This window comes from Clytia hemisphaerica, unplaced genomic scaffold (genome assembly GCF_902728285.1).
Source record: "Clytia hemisphaerica strain Z4C2 unplaced genomic scaffold, Clytia hemisphaerica genome assembly, whole genome shotgun sequence".
In the NCBI taxonomy this organism is placed as follows: Eukaryota; Metazoa; Cnidaria; class Hydrozoa; order Leptothecata; family Clytiidae; genus Clytia; species Clytia hemisphaerica.
This window is the reverse complement of record NW_027104464.1, coordinates 414,868-431,475: the sequence shown is the minus strand read 5'-3', so window position 1 is coordinate 431,475 and position 16,608 is coordinate 414,868. Positions and strand designations below refer to the sequence as shown.

Genomic DNA, 16,608 nt, shown 5'->3' with positions numbered 1-16,608 from the left:
GTTACATAAATGATAAATGGTCTCAAATTATTTGGTTATATTTCTACTGTTTTTTTATTGGTGTATTTTGCTGGTAAAATTTTAATGTTTACTGTACATATGTTTTATAATCTTCTACATCATGTTGAATTGGGAACAATATATTTCAAAGGCAGATGAAAGTGTTTTCAAGTTTGTAAAATTTAATTTCAAGAGCAGTGTATGTTATTTACAGTAAATGGTTTTGAAATAATTTTAAAGTACAACAAAAATTATACAATAATATAACATCCTTAAATTTTGAGGGGTTATGAATAAATAGGCTTGATTAAAAGAACCGAGTCAGGTCAGAACTCCTTGATTTAAAAGGGGCCTTTATAAATTTGTGAACTCGAATAACACTTATGAGCTCCGAATGCAATAATTTTGAATTGTTTTTCAAACTTATTGAAATGAAAATTTGTAAGCCTATTATGCATTAAGAATTGGAAGGGCGAATAAAAAGATTTCAAAAAGTAGTTCGTTTGGCAGTCACTTAAACACAATTTTATGCAATGTTTTAAACTTTCCATAAAAAATAAATTCAATAATTCAAGCTCGAATGAGGTAACGAGTCTAGAGGGATTCTATATAACCTGTCGCACTTTCATAAGAATTCATAAATGAAACTGTATGTTTTAAATATCATTTTATCAGCCATTCGTTGAATTTGTATTTGTGGTTGAGCCATTATTAGACGGCTTGTTGTTTTGTTTTTTGTTTTGTGACTTGGCCATTTCTCGTTGGTAGGCTCTCATACATTCATCCTCGTTCTGGTCTTCGTACTGAAAAAAAAACAACAATATATAGTGGGTCTCTTTAACTCGAACAATTTTTATGTTCCCTACAGTTAACAATGCCTTATAAACCTTACTCCATAACTCGAAATTTCCATAACTCGAACAAATTTGTGTTCCTCGTGCGTTTTAAGGTTTCTTTGACGTTCTCATAAAAAACTGAGTTATTTGAGAAGCCAAACAAATTTACTCATGGAAAACCAGAATTCAGAACAAAAAGGGGACGCACCCCTATCGTTATTTCTCTGAAAAAAGTCTTTGCACTTTTATATAAGAACAATTCGCAAGAGCAGACACATTAGATGTCGAAATTCGGCTAAAACCTAAGAATAAATTGGCTATCAAGGTTTTATGACCCCTTTTAAGCCTTAAGAGCAACTGAGGCTGATCCACATTGGTTCTTATACACATTTTTTGAATAAGAATGTCCAAAGTTAGAAGTATTTGGATGTTCTTAACTTTTTGAGTTGAAGTCTAAAAATGTTTTTAAAATATTCTCACTTTCACCTTTTTATGAGTATCTATGTACAACTTCTGAAGAAATTGGGTGTTTTAGATTCGACAAAGCCTAAAACCGTTCTTAACTTGTTCTTAACTTGTCCTTAACTTGTCATCGAAGCCTTATGTTCTTATAACGTTTGTTCTAAAAAAAAACGTGTATTTGTGTGCAACTTCTTAAGAAATCCGGTGTTCTACAGTCTGTAAAGTCTTAAAATATTTTTCTTTTTCCTAGTATTTTGGTCATCGAACCCTTATGTTCTTATAACGTTTGTTCTTATAAAAAACGTACCAAATTATCTCGCTCTTTCTTCTGTTTTTGTTTTTGTTCCTCACGTTGGATGACCTCTTGCTTTGATTTGTCCTGTTAAAAGATAAAAAGTTTTAAAGTTAGAGCTATTTTATTGGAACAATCATGCTGAAAAATAAGAACAATTTAAGGATAAATGTTCACACGTTACGGTTCCGTTTCACTCCGAAACGAAATGAAGCCATGCTATTGGTTAAATTCAATTTTTACGTCAATTCTAGCCAGTAAATAGAATGGCTTCATTTCGTCTTGGAGCGAAACTGAACCGCAGCGTGTGAACGTGGTCTGAGAAGACTTAATTTGGATATATCCTCATGCCTCAAATTAGTCAAACAAGGCTATAAAAATCTAAGATATGTACCTAAACAATAAAAAAGCACAAAAGTACCAGAACGAGCGAGCAACTTGATTATTTAAAAATTAAGGTTTTCATTATTCTATGAAAGGTTTCTGCTAAAATTAACAGTAATGTTTTTTATTTAAATGTATTCTTATTTAAACCCTGATACCGCCAAAAGCCACTCCAATTTCTTATAAAATTACAGAACTACAGTGTGTCCCAAAAAAGCAGACACATTTTTATATAAAGTTAAATCCTTACAACGCATTTTGGGTGAGAAATGATTACAATTCTTTATTCAATCAATAGATATTCAATTTCCAAGAAGATTGAAATATTAAGTATACAAGTCATAAAATTGTTTGGTTTTCCGGGGGGGGGGGGGGTACTTAGGCAATAGGTGCTGGGATGTGCGGACGGTAAGGTCGGGGGGGTTCACTTTCAAAATCAATCTCTCTAAGGGTTACAAAAAAAAAATCAGAAAATTTCAAAGTAGTCTCTCTAAGGGTGGGAAAAATTACGATTTTTAGAAAAAAAATTTGATTTTGAGAGAAAAAATTACAAAAAAGTCTCACTAAGGGTAGGAAATTTTTGAAAATCAGAGAAAATTTTTCGAAAAAGTCTCTCTAAGGGTCACTTTTTCACTAAAATTTGGTCTCTCTAAGGGTCGGTTTTCGGAGGTCTCGTCCGCGCATACCCCTCATTCACCAACCCTAGTACCCCCCCCCGGCATGTGTCATAAGGATTTTACTTTGTCTTGAGACACTGAACTGTATAGCAATTAATTTTCTAAACTTCATCTAAATATTAGGCATATTTGAAATTTTCCAAGAGTTTAATGCTTACTCGAAATGACATCTTTATTTCCCACTATTGATATTTTCTTCTTCTTCGAAAATTAAAAAAAGCTCTTGATACCCTTAACTGCAATGTACGTATAGAATCTACAATCACATCTCAATAATTGCTTATTCAAGTTTTTTTCCGGCAATACAAGAAGATCCCTTTTCATAGATTTTCATATAAAAGTGTTAAAAATTCATTATCGATTCGGTGTTATATATCAATTCAATACCTATATTGGCTCGATTGACGCATTTCTATTGTAAATTTTAACCCTGGAAGTCTAATATAGATATAGATTTTGAACTATGACATGAAAAGTCATTTCGAAAAGGAAGCTGTCAGGGAACTGTTAGAATGTCGCTAGGATTTTGATAATTAAGACTTATTTGTTAACGTTAGTATAAGAACCTAATAACACATGAATGATTTTAGAATATTCTTGTGTTTCTTCGATATTTTTTTACATCTTAAGATTTAGAGCCCGTTGTACAAATATTTGAAAGAATTCTAGTCCTTAGCCCTTTAACTGCCGTGCCTTTTTTACACCCTCGACCTATTTGCCGGATGTCGGCATATGCCGAAATTGGCAAAACGTAGCGATTTTCACTTCATTTTCTGAGTAAGATAAGAAGTATTAGCCAAAGACTTTGATTTTGAGTTAAAAATTGTAGAATAGTTATTTTTTTCAATATCGAAAAGTTTCCAAATTTTCTTTTTTTTTTATTTCAAATCTAGTAAAAAATTATAAATTTCCGGCAAATAGGTCGAAATCTCGCATGTCGGCACGGAAAGGGTTAGTATGACCCATTGTTGTAGCTTCTCCAGTTAGCCACACATCTTTCTTTATTCCACCCTTAAGACATAAAAACAACTTTCATATGTATAATTTTATATATTGATGACATCTACTTCAACCTGACCTGTCTTTATTGTCTCAAAATTGACAGACACGTTCATAATCTATAAATGGTGTCCTCCTTAAATATCATAAATACCCATGACTTACCGAATTTAAAACTTGCTGAAAGAACGACATAATGAAAGGATTTAAATATTCCTTTTTCTTTCTTCGAACCAACGCACAAACAATATTCCCTCAATACCTAGTGATCTCACTCACAACAGCAACAAGATTGATTTGTGATTTTTACGTCAGTTTCGTCCTAAACGATGAGACGCTGTAAGCCTTCTGAATCTGCTCTTATCCTTGTTTCAAATCTTTTTTTTTTTCCATCAAATTTTTATATACACTTCTAACAAGAAAAATTATTTTCATTATAATTTAATTGAATCTCAATCAAATTAGATAGCTCTCTAACCTCAGTTAAACCAGCTAATTACCTTGATCTTTTAAATGTTTTTTCTTTAACCCTTTGAGTGCCAGGGTCTTTTTTTCTAAGTTTTTTTTTAAAAATCGCTAGTTCAAACTTTAAGGGCTTATATCTCCTGATCTAGAAAGAATTAGAAGCTCGTATATAGCTCGTTGGATAGCTTAGAGTCTCCTCTTTCTTTTGGGCGCCTTCGGCGCCGCCCGATTGAGGAAGGGCGTGGTGGGCGGCGGCCAAGGGGGGGGGGTACGTTAGGGGAATTAAAGCAGTCAGGCCCGCTGCGCGGACCTGACTGAACTGATGGAAAGGTGCCCAGTGGCCCAGTTCAAATCAATTCACTAGAAGACAGAATAAAGTAAAACAGGGCCAAATTTGGAGGTTCTTGGATCACTCGTTGACCAAAAATAGTCTCAAAAAAACGGTCAGAATCTCAAAAAGTGAATTTTTTGTCAATTTTTGCATTTTTTTGACTTTTTTTTGCTAAAAATCTCGCTGGAAAGACTCATTTTTTGAAATTCTTTTTGCTTGACCATAAAGGACAATCTAATTCCTACGAGTTCGACGACAAAAATAACGATTTCTAACTCAAAACTGGGCATTACAGGAGGGCTTCGCCCTCCTATATAGCCCATGTCGTATATATACGACATCGGCACTTAAAGGGTTAAACAAAGTGAAAAAAAAAATTGAAAATGTGATTTTTTGGTTTGTTTTTTTCAGCATTTTTGAGTGAGTTTAGGCCAAAAATTGAGAAATTTAAGAAAAAAAATAATTTTTGTAATTTTTCTTTAACCCTTTGAGTGCCAGGGTCTTTTTTTCTAAGTTTTTTTTTAAAAATCGCTAGTTCAAAACTTAAGGGCTTATATCTCCTGATCTAGAAAAGAATTAGAAGCTCGTATATAGCTCGTTGGATAGCTTAGAGTCTCCTCTTTCTTTTGGGCGCCTTCGGCGCCGCCCGATTGAGGAGGAAGGGTGGTGGTGTGGGCGGCGGCCAAGGGGGGGGGGGTACGTTAGGGGAATTAAAGCAGTCAGGCCCGCTGCGCGGACCTGACTGAACTGATGGAAAGGTGCCCAGTGGCCCAGTTCAAATCAATTCACTAGAAGACAGAATAAAGTAAAACAGGGCCAAATTTGGAGGTTCTTGGATCACTCGTTGACCAAAAATAGTCAAAAAACGGTCAGAATCTCAAAAAAGTGAATTTTTGTCAATTTTTTGCATTTTTTTGACTTTTTTGCTTAAAATCTCGCTGGAAAGACTCATTTTTGAAATTCTTTTTGCTTGACCATAAAGGACAATCTAATTCCTACGAGTTCGACCAAAAATAACGATTTCTAACTCAAACTGGGCATTACAGGAGGGCTTCGCCCTCCTATATAGCCCATGTCGTATATATACGACATCGGCACTTAAAGGGTTAAGAACACCAAGAGGCTTATGTCGTAGTCGAAAGACACAATACTGACACCAAATATTCAAAGTTTTTAGGGCTCACTAGAACTTTCATAGTAAGTAAAAGTGCATGAAATAAGCATTTTCATGCTCAAAAATCGGAAAGACTAGAACATTGATTATATAGTGAGGCTTAGTTTATATTTCCCCATTTTATGCTTACAAAAAAAACACGACAGCTTTTCTGCTTCTTTATGTATTGCAAGTTCCTTAAATGTTTTCCCATGACAAATTAAGTAAGGCTGTAAACGATGTTAATGATTCTTTTAAATAATCTGTTATGATCTTCTTTAGTTTTTTTAGGTCTACACGTTTTTTTATAAGAACATCCAAAATATTTGAAGCCTTTGGATGTTCTTAACTTTTTGGATTCTAAGCCTAAAAATGTTCTTAAAATGTTCTTACTTTCTTCATTTTTTGAGTATTTTTCCCCATTTTCCTAAAATGGTTGTTTCCGAATACGCAAAGCCTTAAAATGTTCTTACATAGTTTGCTGTTATAAAAAAACGTGTACTGGTTTGCTACCTGTATCTTTCGAGTTGGACAGAATTGCTGACACCACCCTTCCCTCACCCTTCTTGGCATACATACCCCTCCAACCTTGAAAATAAGGTTTTCTCGTTTCAAGGGGGGGGGGGTTTCAACACTGTTCAAAAGCCAAATAAAAATTTCTTAAAAATAACACCCCTTTCTCACAGACCCACTGGGACGCCTTCCCACTGGAAAAATTGGCCAAAATATCATCCCCAGTGGAAAATTACTTTCCAATTTTTGTCCCACTGAAAATAATCAAATAATCCAATCCTCACTGCAAAATGTAATGCTATTTTTCCTGTGCCCATTGAATTTTATGACTTGAAAACAAAAAAATTTAAATCCCCATTCTTAAAAAGTATGGGAACTTCAATCCCCATCGAGTTTCAGCCCGCTATTTTTACCCCCACTGGTTCAAAGAATCCTAACGGGTGTGTGAGAAGGGGGTGTAAAATATAAGAGACTGATTTTTCCATTTTTATGTTTTGAGACCATGCCTGGGACTTGTTAAGCTGAGAAAAGATTATTGTCCAGCGGCCCGTTCTCAAGACACCGAGGAGGGGAGCAAAAAAAGGGCACAGGGAAAACTGTAACTTCGACTGTTCCGCTTTTGCTCCCCACCCTCCTCTGGTCATTGTCTTATTTTGATAACCCAAAAATCTTTCACAGATCTTTCACAGCTCAAACATAGGAAACGATACCATAGACTCGATATCTAAAGAAATTTCAAAATCCAATGCCGTCCTACGCTACGTTAGAGTACACGTTTATTTATAAGAACAAATTATATAAGAACATAAGGCTTCTATGGCCAAAATGGTAAGAACAAGTTAAAAACATTTTAAGGCTTTGCTAACCCTAAAACACCAACACCAAAGGAAAATGGGCAAAAATACCCACAAAATGGTAAAGATAAGAATATGTTAAGAACACTTTTAGGCTTAAAACTCAAAAAGTTAAGAACATCCTAATGCTTGAAAAATTTTGGATGTACTTTAGAAAAAAGGTGTATAGGAAGCAGGATTTAAAAGTGAGCTTGTAAAGATTACTCAAAACACTGACTACTCCTAATTGAACATTTTCTTCTCATCCATTTTAATATTTTCCAAATCTGTCTGTTATGTTCCTCGTAATACTAAGCACTCCTCTATTCCAACTTACATATTTTCCATCATTTTATAAAGAAAGGATATAAATTAGATGTCATGTTTTTCTTTCTATCTCATTTTATTTGCCTTTCAAATTATAAACAACTTTTAAACCAACCATTTGTGTATCTTTGTCAAGATGCTGTTAATCCCGTTGTGATTGAAGTTTACTACACCTCGTGAGTGAATTGTCATTTCACGTTTTGATATAGAATCTGTTACTGTATGACTTAGCCTGGATATCCAGAACGTAAACTATTTCACCGTCTAGCTAGTTTTTTTTTAATATTTTGTCTCTGGTTTACGGTCTGGTCCAAGTATCGTCTGCAGGGATATCTGTCCCTGCATATGCGAGTGTCTCTAATTGGTCAGTACGCGACCAGTCATTGAGCAGAATTTTCGCGGGTTTTTTTATATTTTTCGATGCGCGCGCATAATTTATGGAAAAAGCTGACCTTGCAAAAAAAGATAAACAAATGAAAATGAAAACGCAGGTTCATTTCTAAACAAAATGGCCGCTGGAAAAGAGCCTTTATAAATGTGGCTGATGTTTTGATATAGCTTAAAGTAGTTTTGAAAGTTTTTTGAGTTTGTAAAAGAGGTTTTATAGTAAGTTAATTATGTGTGTCTGCCTGGGTTTACAAAGTTTTGATAGTCTGTCAACAAGGGTTCACTCACAGGCAGTATCAAACAAACTGTATCCAACTTTTTTAGTTGCACCAGAATCTAAAATTTTAGAAATTTTGTATGTTGAGGTAAGAGTGTTTTTTTTTAATTTTGAGTCTGGATACCCAGGCTATGTATGACTAGGCATTCTTTAAAGAATTTCTGATATTTCATGACGTAATGTTTTGTACGGAAGCATGCAAAAAAGATAGGGTGTGTGCAACCAGAGGATTGTAAAGAGATGGAAAACAGCTTCTTGAAAACAATGGAAAAATGGCTCGTCATATACCAGTTCTCTTGCCCTTAAGGGAGTTTATGTCGAGTAAATAGGTTTCTTTTGTTGTCGCTATAAAAAATCTGCATAATTAGCGTGTTGTGACAAAATTCTTTTGTTTCAAGCCTGATTATGCGCAAACTGTTAGGGCTTATATTTTGGGTACACCTCTCCTATACGAAAAGGTACCTACATCTTTTTGCTCAGAATTTCCTAGCGATTCTACTGATATAACCGCATCATGACCATAATATGGAAAGCTAGAGCTCGAGAAAATTATAACTACATCTTGATTTTACTCGAGCTCTGACAGTTTTACAAGAACCAATTTAATATCATTGCGTTAAGTATTTCTTTTGTAATACATTGGTAAAAATATTGCTCCTTATTCTTAAAAATTGAACTAGTAATCGGCAAAAAAGGAAAAACAAATCTTCATTTTTATCATCAAATCATGTAGAAACCGTCCGATTTGTATGGCGAGCCGTCTTTTCTGGACTTTCATTTAATGACCTAATCAATGTTTTTACAATAGAATTTTCAATAGAAGTGATCGTTGAACTTTGAGTAATTTTTTTCCATCTCTTTACATTCCTCTGGTGCAACTAATCTTGAATCGAAACAATAAAACTAGTGGCAAATGCCCAGAATATTTTGAGCGTTTCCGTATAATAATGAATATTATGAATTGCAGTATTTGGGATTTGATAGAAGTCTATCAATGGTTTAGACTGTTAGATTTTGCACCCTTCAGCAGGCCCACGCCCACGCCCTTACACGCTTTTTTCTTTCTTTGTAAGAATATGCTTTATAATAATATTCATAATGAAAAAGAAATTAATGAAAATATTAAGAATATGCTAAGAATATCACCATCAGGGAATTCAATTTCCCTGTAAATCGCAAACTATCCCCTAGCAATGCTAAAAGTTGTCAATATTTTGCCAATATTTTTGCATGCCAGATTTGGCTTAAGTTTGGGTCCTAGCACAGGAAAAAATTTTCGATTTCCAAGGTTGGAAATTTCAAGTTTTCTTATTTGGAAAAAAGATAAAATCCAATGGAAAATCCAACCTGAAAATGTGGGACATTCTCTAAGGTTGGAAATTTTGCATTTTCCATGGCTTGGAATTTTCGTAAATCCAGGTTGAAAAAAGCAAAAATCCAAATTTAACAAGGTTGGAATTTTTTAAAATTAGTTGGAAAAAAGCTAAAATCCAAGCTTAAACAAGGTTGGAATTTTCGAAAATCGAGGTTGGAAAAAGCCAAAATCCAAATTTTCCATGGCTTGGAATTTTCAAAAATCCAAGTTGAAAAAATCAAAAATCCAAATTTAACAAGGTTGGAATTTTCGTAAATCCAGGTGGAAAAAAGCCAAAATCCAAACCAAACAAGGTTGGAATTTTCGGAAATCTAGGTTGAAAAAAGCCGAAATACAAGGTGGTTGGAAAATTCGAAAATCCAGGTGGAAAAAAGCCAAAATCCAAGCTAAACAAGGTTGCAAATTTCGAAAATTCAGGTTGAAAAAAGGCAAAATCCAAAAAGTGATGGCAGAGATGTGGAAAAGAGATCTTAAACAAGGATTTTGTTTTTGTGAACAGTCATTCGCTAGCCGAGGCTCGATGGCTCCCGGTCAATCTCTCGTTATTGTTCGCACAGATACGTGGTTGATCTTAGATCACTCACACAGCTCAGCAGGACACTATTTGAAACTATGACACAAGTACCCTATGTGCTTCACTGTGCGAACTCACTGCGATTGACCGAGGCCGCTCCGAAGAGACGCCTCACCTGACGGAAACTTACAGCTTGACTGCTCACATTAGTATCTAGGTTAGCTATACATCAAAAAAGTTTTGAGCTAAAAATCGCTTGTGGTTTTCCCAAGGACATGCGCAGAAAATGGTTAGAAAAACGTAATTTCCACATGGATTTTTAACGTTTTCCAAACTGTTTGGAAATAAAAAAACACAAATTTCCAACCCAAAAAGCTTAGTTTTCCAATCGAAAGAGTTTCAATTTCACAAAAATGTAATCTCCACATGGATTTTTAACGTTTTCCAACTGTTTGGAGAAACACAAATTTCCAACCCAAAAAGTTTAGTTTTTCAACTTGAGGTATCAAATTTACTAAAATATGTATTTTCACATCGATTTTTGACCTTTTTTTTCAATTCCCAAACTGTTTGTAAAATAAAAATTTCCCACCCAAAAAGTCATGTTTTCCAACCAACCTTGGAAAATTGTCATTTCTACATGGGTTTTTTTCACTTGATTTTTCAAGGGCATTGGTTTATTCTACAAAACCTATGGGTAATTTACGTTTTCCAAATCAGCTTAAGGTAATCGCTCAAATTTCCAACCTTCAATTATAAAACCAAAATTTCCAACCCAAAAATATTGAATTTCCAACCTTGGAAATCGAAAAATTTTTCCTGTGTAGCCTAAGAATACGGCGGGGGGAGTACTTAGGCAAAATGGGTGCCGGGTAAGTATGTGCGAGCCATAAGGGTCCCATTTTCAAACCCTCGAAAGTCTCTCAAAGGGGTACAAAAATCATTATAAAGCAAATTGACTCTCTTTAAGGGTCCAAAATTCTCGAAAATCGAAATTTCCTCTCACAAAGGGTCGTGATTTTCCAAAATTTGGACAAAAATCGAGTGAAAATGGATAAATATTGTGAGGAAAGTCTCTCTAAGGGTCCCAAAAACATCGAAATTCAGTCTCTCAAAGGGGAACAATGTAAGCCAATTTTGGGATGATTTTCCCTAAAATGTTAAGAGCATCCTTGATGAAATAAAGAAAATACCAGCATTCTTATAAAGAAAGCTTTTACACGTATTCTTGTTATTTTGGTACGTTTCCACTGGTGGATTCAAGACAATAGAACAAGTACGTCCGAAACATGCGAAGGAGTTAAAAGACAATGAAATTACTATTATACCTTAAGGTAATAAATTAATGCGGTATTAATTAAAGCGAATTTGGCCCTAATTCGCATTATTTAATTCCGCAATTCCTAACATTGGTCAATTCGCATTAATAAATTCCGCATTTTCAATAATTTTGCTGTGATTTTATCCTGAATAAAGTTTAAAATGTGGCTCATTCGTATTAATTAATTCCGCAAAACATGAAATTTTTGAGGTGTCATTCGCATTAATTTATTCCGCATTAATTTATTCTCCCATTAATTTATTCCCTTAAGGTAAATCTCTTCCTTTGATAAGTTCGACAGGGTCTAAAACCGCCTATGGTTTTATAGCTTCATTAGTAAACCGAGTTTGTCAATTCGAAACCAAAACATAAAATGACAACAAACAAATAGCTGTAGGTCAAAACGTGTCGAAATTTGAAATGTTTTTTAGCCAAGAAACGTCTAAAACTTTTATAGATGAAGAAAGAAGAAGTAAATTAACTTGAAAGTAGACTTCATGACACAAGAATTTGTTTTCATTTTATTATTATCAAATTATTATCTACTGAAAGGATCTTACTGGAAATGTCTGCTAAAAGAGCGATCAATTTACATGATAGCACATATATATGCTTTTCCCATCTTTGATAAACATCTAGAATTATTCGAAACCAGATTGCAAAAAAATGTCAAATATGTACTTTTATGAAACAAAATTTCACTTGGGTTAAATCTTGCGTTCAAAAATCCACAAAGTTAGGTCCTATTGAAAATTTGACGCTTAGCGTAATCCTGAAAAAATTTTGGACAAAATTCCAAAAATCTCAAAAGACCATGTACTTGTACAATGAAAAGAAGGATCGACGATGTTTATTTCGACAACCGGCGTTCAAAGTTTTGCGGTTGAATTGTATGAAATCGTATAGAGATGATATCTGCAATTATGAATCTTGAATTTTGAAAATTGTACACTCAGAGTTTCGCAAAAACGTTGGAAATGTAAAAATATAGCCAAATTTAATCCCCCATAGTCGTTAACCGACCCCTCTTTAGACATTCCTGTGAGTTTGCAAACCAATTAACCCCGCCCTGTCCCACCCCTTAGAGAGGATTACATCGACGCTACTTCAAGCTTTAAGCCTTGAATAACCTTTCAATTTGATTAAAAATCAATAACTCCAGGAGCCAATATCCACATATGAGGTGGTTTATGTAAAGAATCCTGAATTACTAAAAAGGGACAAAAAGAACGACAAATTTCATAAAAAACGACATATTTCGTCGTTCACAACCCCGACTGTACCACTCCTACGGATCGATTCATCCCTCTTTGTTTACCACGGGAATTAACTGCATGTGGTTTAAAAGAACAACAAATTACACATGCGTGTGATAACGCAGGATTCTTTAGAAGAATAGACTTTATCATAGAGCAAAAGATACTATCATCATTCTTTAAATTGACATTCAAAAAAGAACGAAAAGAACCAGACGAAACCACTACACTTTCAAATGTAAAAGTATAAAATATTCCTTGATGAGATTACTTTAAGCCCCATCAAAAATGTCCATGAAGTTCTGTGTTGACAGGATTTTTTTGTCCCCTCCTTTCGCTCTCTTGAAAGCCTGATTAATCTCTTTATCCTGTTCAGACTGTTTTTTAGATAGTATACACACCTTTTAGGGCCTCCTTTTAAGAATTAATAATGTCTATTCTCAACCTTCCTAGAACCTCAGAACATTCTGTATGCGCATTCCAGCTCTGCTCTAAAGGGGTATGGCGAATGTGACGATCTGACTTGACTGTTCAGTCAAAACAATCAAAACCGCGTTGTTTTTTGTTTGAAAGCGAAAGCGGCTTGGTTCATGTTTATGGTTATAATTAAACTCCGGTTAAGGAGGTTCTTAAAATCAGTGTTTTTCATTTATAATTGTGCATAAACCCGATTAATCGCGATAGTCGGGTTCGATTTCCCGACCTTTCCGGTTTGATTTCCCGATTTGGTTTGCGTTTGCACTTGCACTTACTAGGGTATACTCTTTTAAATTTTGTGTTAGATATATTAAGAAAGGCTGACACATGACAATTACCGGAGTTTGCAGCCGTCATTACGGTTTCATTTGGCTTTTGAATTTGGTGTAATTGTTTTGCTTTAGCCAATCAGCGCGCTAAGAAGAAGATTTATTATTCATCCCAAGTCTGGATGAAAAAGATCAAACCGGTGTGCCGTCATGAGCTGATTCTCTTACGGAGCCATGATCTTTAGAGTGAATACGTGCCACGAGTGGATTATCAGAATCTGCTTGGAGATTAGGGGTTCTGAGATACCAAACATTTATTCCTTACCTTTGCTGAACGGTATGATGGATTTGATGTCTGTTCCTCGAATGCCTTTTGACATTCGTATGCATTCTGCTCTGCCATCTATAAAATATAATAAGTAGTGGACTTTGATATGTACCGTACCGACAACTCTCTCTAATTCGAACCTCTATATATTCGAATATTTGTGTCATTCGAATCAAAATATTGTTCCCCTTAGCTGAAAATTGGCTCAAATTACTTTCCGTAATTCGAATCCTTCCCTAATTCGAATCCTTCCCTAATTCGAAGAAAGTTAGCCATTTGGAGATCGAATTAGAGAGGGTCAACTGAACCTTGTATTTAAATTGTTCTTATTTTTTGAACCTCGTTGCTCTTACAAAAAAAGAATCTAAGCGACCCGAGATGTGCCCAACGTACAGAGAGACTTAGGTTGGTCTCGAACCGACAAATTCCTGACTAAGATACCCCATGCTAAGCGGCAAGTGTCTCAAACTCTAGTATCTACTTCAAGTGAGGAAGAGTATTTCAACTTTGAAGAGCTTAGTTTCGGCGAAGAAAAAACATTTTGAAAATTTTTTCGCAGTAGATGGTGTATCTTTTACTGAACAATAAAAATTTTTGCGGAAAATTTTTGCAAATGCTTCTTTGTCTCGAAATCTTCAAAATAGTGGTTTTTCATCAATTTCTTATCTGGATTTTGCTTAAAAAAACAGTCATAACTTTTGACACATCTTTTTAGACAAATTTTCCGCAAAATTTAAAATAGTTCAATTATTTGCGGACAGTGTAAAGAAATTTTGAAACAAAAAAGTTAATTACCCATTAAAACTAAGCATTTTTTGTAAAGAGGGTGATGCAACATATTATTAACATCTTTTTAAAGTTCATAACGTAATTTTTGCAATTTTTGCAATCTTTATTACTCTTAAGGGATTCGATTAAAAAGCTATTTATAAAGGCAATTCTTTGTTAAAAGTGTTAAGGAACCTGAAATATAACTTTTATGTTCAAATACCAAAATCAATTTTTGGACTATGGTCAGAGCCCTTAATTTATGCTTATTTATATGCTTAGACTTAGATTTGTTGATTTTCTTTGTGTTTATGAAAATTTCGAATTTTTAAGTCGGAAGATTGATTCGGCTCAAAGAATGAAAGTTTTCTTCGTAAATGGGCGCCATAGGCGAAAATCTTTGGTCTAAGAAAGCTCAGACAGCTTTGAAAGTAACCCTAAAAAGGTCAGTGTTCTAGAAAAGCTGCACGATTTCTTTTGTATTTCAGCTTAGAGGTACGCTTATTTTTTACCGAATCTGAGCCTAAGTATGCTAATAAACGTTATGCTTATAAAAAAAGAGTATACGTACCATGTCTCTTCTTCTAGCGTGGCATCTTTGTTGCTCTGCTAAACCTGCTTGACGTCTCTCATTTAACTTCTGTTGAGACTGAAGAAAAAGATGAATAATTTTTTAGGAATTATTTTGTTGACCACAATCACATAATCAATCTTTACACTGACTTTAATATAGACCGCAGTTTCTCAATATCGGTCGATATAAAGCTTTGATAGGAGTTTTTTTTGAAAGTGATACCCAAATGGTAGCAATACTCGTTAGAGGGTGTAAAGAGCGCTAGATCAACTTTTTGTTACTTTTAATGATGTAGTATCATTTGACGTTAATTTTTAACATTGCAATGGCTGTTTATAAAGATCAGTCTCTGTTCTTCCGGTACAAGCAGAAAATACATCTGCACCCTTTGGCAAAGCCGAAGAACCTAATCAACCTTGGAATCCCACAAGACTGAGACATGTTTTTAGGTAGATGATAGTGATTTAAAGAATTTCTTTTCCTTGACATGCGTAAGTTATCTATCGGAAGCATCCGAAAAATAGCCGGAGTTTGACCACCTTGTTTTCATTTTTAGTAACAATGGGGGAGGGTCAAATCCCGGCTTTTTTCCGGTGTTTCCGTTAGAAAAATAACTACGTATGTCATCGTCAGATTAAACCATGGAAAACTTAAAAAACTTAATCTTTCTTCTTGTCTGCTTAAAGACTTACCCAATACATAACTGTCTCTTTTCACTTTGGTTTTCTTGAACTATAATCCAATAAAGTATAAGCCCGAAGGGCTAGAATCGAATCTCCTTGGTAGGATTTGAAGCTTACCAAATCCTACCAAAGTTGCGTGGCCTAGCGCGGTCCGCCTGGTTTTTACACAAATGACAGATTGAAACTAAAATTTACTCTTAAATTTCGAAAAAGATATCACTCGAAAACAAAGGAATCGCTAGATTCAATCCTTTGTCAAAATTACGGCGAATTTTTTAAGGCTTCACTTTTTCTTGCCTGAGAAAGGTTGAAGATTAGATTCTAGCCTTATATCCTTATATTCCTTATACTAAGTTCTGTTATGTTTCAATCTTTTTCCCTTCAACTACCCTTAATTTCTCCAAAAAAAACCTTTCTCTTCAATTTTTTTTTGACTTTGTTAAGTATTAATGGTTTGTGGTTTTATTTCGCATATATCTGTCCTATTTTTCAATTTTCCAATTTTTCTTCCACAATTTATTTTTGTGGGGAGGGAAGAATCATTAATATTTATTGGATATGCGATAACAAATTCTTTTGTTTTTAATTATGAAAGGTCGATGTTTTGAATTTTATTTTATTTTTCATCTTATTTACATATATACCTCTCTTAAACCCCATATAGATTAACACAATGTATCTTTGGTTAGCTTCAAATTCATTCATGCACACAGTGTTTCCTAGCCTACTCTTTATTGATCTTGTGCCTCAAGTACCAAAATATCTGCCATATTGAACGATTGCCCATGGACAACCATTTCAACGTTTCAATCGGATTCGAGGAATATTTTTCACTTTTAAACCAATTTTCGTTTTATTCTCAAAAGTTTATGCATGCAACTTTGAAAAAATGGTCCGAATATAACCAGTACCATTTTTACTCCCCCCAGCCAAAGGGTCTAACTAGCCATAGCTTTCACTAACTGCCACCCGCTACAAATGCTTATAACGACTAAATGCTGATTAAAGCTTTTTAATGCTTTATAGTGAAAGTTTGGAAAATTATTAGGAACAAGAATCGCAAAATTGCGACTAAATATTTCCTTAAAAATGAAGGTCATTATTGAC

The 16,608-nt window shown here is 34.4% G+C and overlaps 1 protein-coding gene across 1 annotated transcript; it reads right to left on the bottom strand.

The window, feature by feature from the left end:
• Positions 1 to 634: 634 nt before the first annotated feature.
• Positions 635 to 15,831, bottom strand: LOC136821144 (uncharacterized). The gene is made up of 5 exons (XM_067077372.1): positions 15,511 to 15,831; positions 14,816 to 14,893; positions 13,474 to 13,551; positions 1,606 to 1,677; positions 635 to 803 (listed from the first exon to the last, which is right to left on the bottom strand). The coding sequence occupies exons 1-5, from the start codon at positions 15,517 to 15,519 to the stop codon at positions 672 to 674; spliced, it is 369 nt and encodes a 122-aa protein (XP_066933473.1). The 5' UTR covers positions 15,520 to 15,831; the 3' UTR covers positions 635 to 671.
• Between the last annotated feature and the right edge of the window lie 777 nt (positions 15,832 to 16,608).